We start from the raw sequence: 7,500 nt of genomic DNA on the forward strand, positions 1-7,500 counted from the left end.
ATCTGCCTCAGCCTTCGGCTTAGGCAGGTAACACAGACCTCGGTTTTGATAATTCATGATATCATGCTCAACCTCATCCAAATTTATAATTGTTTAATATTGTACAATGATAAAGAGGCAAAACAACACAAGACAGCTAGGGGTAGAAATATGTAAATTAATGTAATATACCGAGCAAAGAAGAAACCCTAGATTAAAGGCCAGGAACATGTGAAACTAGAGGAGTGTGTCTGCAGTCAGGCCCAATCATGTATCCTTTACCACACAAAACAGAAATAGAGGTAGATTGCAGGAGGATTCCCTCACAATCTATTCTGTATTTCTAAAACAGGACTGAATGGCATTGATTCCTCAAAAGTATTGTGACCAATCTCCTGTCCAACAAAAGCAAATGGAATTATTGTTCCCCTAATAAAATTGAATTTCATTGAACTCTGAACTGGAACTTGTAACTGGAAGTTGTTTTGAGTTGCAGAACAACCAGCACAATCAGTTTCCATACAGGTAAACAGCTGGTCGTACAGTATACAGCATATGAGCGAATACATGTAACTCAGATTGAGTGACCCAATCAGAATACTACAATGTAAACGTAGGAAAGAATATCCTAGACAGCGCTTGACGTTGCGACCGCTGATGTTGCCAATGCGACTGGATTTTATTCACTGGCGACTAACTTTTCACACTTACTCACCAGCCTGGCCGCTAAGCTATATTATATTATTACTCTTCTTTTTTTTTCATCGAATGAGCGCAATGAATGTCCAATAGGAGACTATAGTTCATGTAGCCTTCGAAAAATGGTGTTTACGTATCCTTAAGTAAACATAAACTGAAATCTACATCTTAAGGTGATTCTTCGGAAAAAAAAGTTGTGAAACAATTTTCTTGAAACTTTCCCTGAATGTTCCCTACTAATCCCTGTTTTGAAAACTACTCCCAAAAAAGATATGTCACCATGCTTGCTAAAGAGATATAATGGGCCAATCTTACCCCATTGAATAAAAGAAGTTAAACGCTTTGTATGCTGCGTGGCACTTGTTACTACAATAAGAAAATAAAAGTTGAGAGTGTTGCTGAAAGTGCCAAAATTTTTATTTTCTTACCCCATTGATGCCTGTACTGATACTAATAACGCCTATTATTTCATTGACTCAGGGTACATTTTGCGGTAGCTCCTTAAATAAGAGGGTTTTTAACTTACCGAATGAAAAAACACCTGATAGGTAGAAAGTCTAGAGCATAATAACTATGGAACACTGTCTTAAATAGTTTATGGAAAAATCACTCAACTGAGAATGACGTTGACTCAAAACGTTTCTCGAGGCATTGTTTTCAAGATCATAAGTAAGGGGCTTTGGGTACGTTTTTAGCTGTATATCTTTTTTTCCTTCGGATAATTTTTTTTCCAATTTTTTGTTTTAAAGGGCATAATTTGTACACCAAAATTATGAAATAAAAAATGTAGGTCACTGTGCTTGTTTAAGAGTAAACCACCATCTACCTGTCTATCTCAATTACCGTACATCGAAACAACAAAATTTGCCATGTTCTCAGAATGCGCGCACTTATTGGCAAAGAATTATGGTTGTTCACAACTTCTCTCATGTGTTTTGAGAACTGTTTCAGCACGTATGATCGACTTACACCATACTTACAATGTCACAAATTTCATTAATTTTTATAAATTTATATTGACACACCATATGGGCAGTACAGGATGCGCAGCGCAATACTGAGGAATCAACTTAAATTAACTTCATTCCAGAAGTGACATTCAAGATTTTTTTAAAAACTCTTGATAATTATTATTTTATTCAGAAAGTGTACATAATAGATCTTGAATACAGGAAAAGAGTTTCCAACTTTAAAATATATGTAAACAAGCTATAAAATGAATTGACTGCGGTCCACATACTTGCGTGTACACCGGTATGCCTTGTGTTTACTCAGTACTACAATCTTGTTGGTTTCCAGCTTACGCGTGTACCATTTTTAGCCCTTTTCCATTCACAACTGTAATTCTCAACCTCCGGCCACACTAATGCATTTTCGAAAACCTCCGTTTCGGAAAACTTCCGCTTATAAATTATAATACCATCCACACGGAAACAATTGAAAATGAAAGTTTTCAAAAGCAGACGTTCACGAAAACATAGGTTTTCGAAAATGCTTTTGAAAGTGGAGACTTTTGAAAATGGAGTTCTTTCATTCTAGTGTGGATGGCGAAAACAGAGGTTTTTGAATATGTGTGATGTCATAATCTCATGCATGCCTCACAGTTTCCTGCCCGCCAAGACATAAACAAAGCCTGGTAACAAAAATGCAGCTTTAGATTTCCGTTTTCAGTCTCCAGTGGACGGCAGAATACGACCATGTGAAAACGCTAGTGTGGACGCAGATCTTTTTATCTGTTTTCATGGAGCTGGAGGTTTTTGAAAAGAGAAGTTTTCAAACACGGATTAGCATGTACGGGCCATCAGAAATAATGTGAGAGAAAAGAAATTGTTGTTCATGAAGAATCGTGTTAATAAAAATTTAAAAAAATGTACCACTGTCACAAATTATTTCAATTCGTAAACGGGCAAATAAAATTATAAAGCTCAACCCATTGACTCCCCAGGGTTCCCCATTGAGGAGTAAAATCGTCTGGCATTAGACAGAGTAAAATACTACACGTAAGTCTGGTCAGTTCAGGCTGGTTTGGGTGTCAAAGCATTAATGGGGACATTGGTTTTTCAGTGAGTGATTAACCCATTGACTCCCAGAGGTTCCCCACTGACGAGTAAAATCGTCTGGCATTAGACAGAGTAAAATACTACATGTAAGTCTGGTCAGTTCAGGCTGGTTGGGGTGTCAAAGCATTAATGGGGACATTGGTTTTTCAGTGAGTGATTAACCCATTGACTCCCAGAGGTTCCCCATTGATGAGTAAAATCGTCTGGCATTAGACAGAGTAAAATACTACATGTAAGTCTGGTCAGTTCAGGCTGGTTTGGGTGTCAAAGCATTAATGGGGACATTGGTTTTTCAGTGAGTGATTAACCCATTGACTCCCAGAGGTTCCCCATTGACGAGTAAAATCGTCTGGCATTAGACAGAGTAAAATACTACATGTAAGTCTGGTCAGTTCAGGCTGGTTTGGGTGTCAAAGCATTAATGGGGACATTGGTTTTTCAGTGAGTGATTAACCCATTGACTCCCAGAGGTTCCCCATTGACGAGTAAAATCGTCTGGCATTAGACAGAGTAAAATACTACATGTAAGTCTGGTCAGTTCAGGCTGGTTTGGGTGTCAAAGCATTAATGGGGACATGGTTTTTCAGTGAGTGATTAACCCATTGACTCCCAGAGGTTCCCCATTGACGAGTAAAATCGTCTGGCATTAGACAGAGTAAAATACTACATGTAAGTCTGGTCAGTTCAGGCTGGTTTGGGTGTCAAAGCATTAATGGGGACATTGGTTTTTCAGTGAGTGATTAACCCATCGATGCCCAGAGGTTCCCCATTGACGAGTAAAATCGTCTGGCATTAGACAGAGTAAAATACTACATGTAAGTCTGGTCAGTTCAGGCTGGTTTGGGTGTCAAAGCATTAATGGGGACATTGGTTTTTCAGTGAGTGATTAACCCATTGATTCCCAGAGGTTCCCCATTGACGAGTAAAATCGTCTGGCATTAGACAGAGTAAAATACCACATGTAAGTCTGGTCAGTTCAGGCTGGTTTGGGTGTCAAAGCATTAATGGGGACATTGGTTTTTCAGTGAGTGATTAATCCATTGATTCCCAGAGGTTCCCCATTGACGAGTAAAATCGTCTGGCATTAGACAGAGTAAAATACTCAGTCAGGCCGGTTTGGGTGTCAAAGTGTTAACAGGCGATGTTTGAGCTGTTTTTTGGTTTAGGGTTAAGCCTCTCCTTCGTTTAAATTAAAGTATAAGGCCCAAAGGGCCGAAATTTTGTGGCGACTAAAATACTTGAGCTGGCGACCAAATCTGAGAACTTAGGAGCCTGCTAGCCCCTAGGTTACAAGTTTTCTGAAAGTCAAGCATTGCCAGACTGAAAATACAAGAAAAGGGATTATGGGGACCTGTTCAATAAAAAAGACATGGGTGCAACATTGCCTACCTATCATGGCAAATGTGAAGACAATACCAGCAACAGTGATGTTGAGAAGAGGTTCATCACAAAAACGTGAGCTAGGAGGACTAAAGCAAAAACGTTGACAATGAGAACATATCTATCATGAGTACAAACCAGAAACCCATAAGGGTTGAAACGTGTAACGCGCGTTCACAGCTTCTGAATATTCAGTGCGAACTGATTGGTTGAATGTTTCAGTGCTAAGTACCATATTTGGAAACCCCTCGCTGTTGTTGTTCCAAATATGGTACTTAGCAAATTGAATATTCGGAAGTTTGTTTCTCAGCACACAAGGGGCCGTTACATGTTTCAACCCTTATGAGTTTCTGTACAAACTTAATAATAATTCCACCAGTCATAAAAAAGAAACTGTTCCAGAATTTGCCCTGTTACTTTTGCAGTCCCACACAGAAATGAAGAATGATCTCAGGTCCCTTGTTTTCCCTTGATTTTTTCCTCCCAAAACGCTTACGTCAACAACAATAACATAAGTGCCCCAAATAGAATTGGTTGCTAGGTGTTACAGGTGGTAGCTACTTGTCACTTACAGTTGAATCACATAAATCTGTGGGATGACAAAGGCCAAGGATATGAGCACAACAGTAACTCTCCTGTTAAAGAAAAAAATAATTGGCAAATGAATGCAACAGTACTAAAACCAAACAAACAGTAATACCAGTAATTATTTATTCATAAATTACTCAAACAATAATGATCTCATGCATTCCAGATACTTTCAAGGCAGGGTGCAGTCTCAATCTTCACTTTTAAAGTAAAATCTTTTGTCAAAATTTTAATTGCATTTACTCCTGAATCTAATAAATGATATGTTTTTTATTTTAAAATGTGATGATTTGATGAAAAGTAACATAAATTACAACAATGTTGTAAAAGACTCTACATCTTAACAAATGTTCTAGTGCTCTTAAGTTTCCAAGCTGCACTTAGTAACAAGGAATGTCATGCAATACCTGCAATATCTATGTTACATAATCCTGAGCTAAAAAAGACTTAATGCAAACCGTATTTCAGTCAACAGGTTTTGGCTTTTGGACAATTGTGTCTATCAAATGTGAGCATGCATCTAATTTGCTGGATCTGCATACAACTATTAAGCAGAGGCTGTAGTCAACAAGTGAATTTTAGACAAGATAGCAAGTCGATGCTATCCTAAGCAGTGCGATTGTCTTCTGTTAAGAGGAGCTCAATACTCACATTGATATGTATATCATGTTTACTCAAAAGGTCCTGCATTTCCCACTGTATTTCTGGACACGTGTGTCACAGAGTGTATGGTTGACTTTTAACATTTTCGGAAGTCTGTCACTAGTTCAGTAAGTACAATGTACTGCTAGCTTTATCGTCTTTTCCCCAAGGGGTGTCTGTCTCTTGCGATAAATAAGGATGGGGTGTGTGGACAATCGATAAATTGTACATGATGATATCCAAATTTGCTGATTACCCAATACTGCTGCCTCTCTTGTATACATGCAGACCCAGAAAATCATATATGGCTATTGAACAGGTAGGTGAGGTCAGGAAACCTGGATATTGGTCATGCAATATCTTTTTTGTGTTCTTATCGCTCTTATATGTGCCACATAAACAAAAAGCATTGTTGAATCAGTGCACAGCATGGGATGAGATCTTGCAACTATATGGCAATCTAAACTCCTGCAGCTATCTGGCAATCTAGACTAAAAAAAGCTTGGCCAAAAGAGGATTTATTATATGGGAGAATTTATTATTATTATATACAGCCAGTTTTCCTGGGCAAGGTACGCTCATCCTGCCCCATTTACACACTGGAATTAACAAATCAAGTTTCTGGAATGGAAAAACGTTGAACATTTGTATTGTAGCATCTTATAGTTGCTGGGGATCTGGTTTACGTTTATTAATGAACAACGTTTGCACATCCAGTCGATATAAGAAACATAAAATAATAGCCAAGTAAAAGAACTACATAATTATCAAACGTAAAAATTTATAAGCAATAATAGAACTTAATGATAATCTAAAAATATAAATTGCAAAATTATGATTTTAAAATAAACGAATAAAATAAGAATTGTCAATAACTTCTAATTGTCAAAACACAACGATCTTTAAATAATTAATACTTTGTACTAGTTTGAATATAACTTGGTAATGAGTTCCAATCTCTTATCATTCTTGGATAAAAACTGTAGTAATAAAACTAATCATGACTACAATGAACTTGAACAAAAGATTTATTTGAAAAAGACCTGGTAATACGTTGTTTCAGTAAAAAATAGTCACGTTTAGGTAATGCAATTAAATTGTTGACTGCTAAATAGAATATTTTCAATTGATGGATTTTATGTCTATCATTTCAATATTGTTTGTTTGTTTGTTTGCCATTTATTTGTTTGAGCAGGTTGAAGTATTGGCAGCTATACCCACCCACCCATATACTCACAGAGGACAGCCACAACACCAGGAACTTCATCCCCTACTCTTCTCTAATAGTGTGTGGGTTCTCTAACATCCCACAGGGAACTAATGAACATGGAAGATATTTGTGAGACGGGGCCTACAGTTTATAGTCCTTATCCGAGAAGACTTGAAAGTCTAACGATTTGCAGATGAAATTACAAAGGTAGCACTTTCTCCTCAGTTATTTAAAGACCCTGAGTGTTGGTCCAACCGGAGTCAAACTCACAACCTCCCGCATGGCAGCCCAATACTCAACCAACTGAGCCACCAGTGCGCAGATCTAAATCTAAATCTAAACAGACTTCTGTGACAGAGTTAGTGTAATAGTCTCCTTTAATAAATCTCCCTGCTCGTCGCTGGACTGCTTCGATTGCATCAATCTGGTCTTGTCTGTATGCATCTCATACTGCCGTAGCATACTCGCAAGTTTGGTCTCGCAAATTACGGTAACATACATGTAAGCTAGACGTTTTGTGTTTTCAGTACAAGGGTATAAATTGCACTTCACAAAACCAAGTGACTTATTAGCTTTATTTACTATGCTTTCAATATGGCAGTTCCATATTAAATTTTAATAAGTAACACCCAGTAAGGATGGTCATTATACTGGGGACAACTTCTTGCCATCAATGGGCCATTCCATTTTTTATCTGCACCCCCCTATTTAGGTACCGGGATTTCTGAGGGGGAGGGGGGGGTCTTTAAAGGCCGTTTCTGAGGGGGTAACTGTGTCGGCACCTTTGATCTTTGAATAAATTCTGAAGGGGGAGTGTGTCGGCACTTTGATCTTCTTTTCTTAGGGGGTCAAAAGTTTACTTTTCCGAGGGGGTGAAATATAAAGTACCTCAATAGGGGGGGAGGGGGGGGGGGGTGCGGATGAAAAATGGAATGGCCCAAT

At 38.1% G+C, this 7,500-nt stretch overlaps 1 protein-coding gene across 1 annotated transcript in view; it reads right to left on the reverse strand.

Moving 5' to 3' along the window:
• The window catches only part of LOC138052055 (uncharacterized), a 19,033-nt gene that overhangs the window by 10,963 nt on the left and 570 nt on the right, over positions 1 to 7,500 (reverse strand). Inside the window, exons 2-3 of the mRNA XM_068898409.1 lie at positions 4,691 to 4,753; positions 4,128 to 4,207 (exon numbers count right to left, since the gene is read on the reverse strand). Coding sequence (XP_068754510.1) covers positions 4,128 to 4,207; positions 4,691 to 4,753 — 143 coding nt within the window. The remainder of the gene's footprint in view (positions 1 to 4,127; positions 4,208 to 4,690; positions 4,754 to 7,500) is intronic.

Source organism: Montipora capricornis, chromosome 6 (assembly GCF_036669925.1).
Source record: "Montipora capricornis isolate CH-2021 chromosome 6, ASM3666992v2, whole genome shotgun sequence".
NCBI classification, from domain to species: domain Eukaryota; kingdom Metazoa; phylum Cnidaria; class Anthozoa; order Scleractinia; family Acroporidae; genus Montipora; species Montipora capricornis.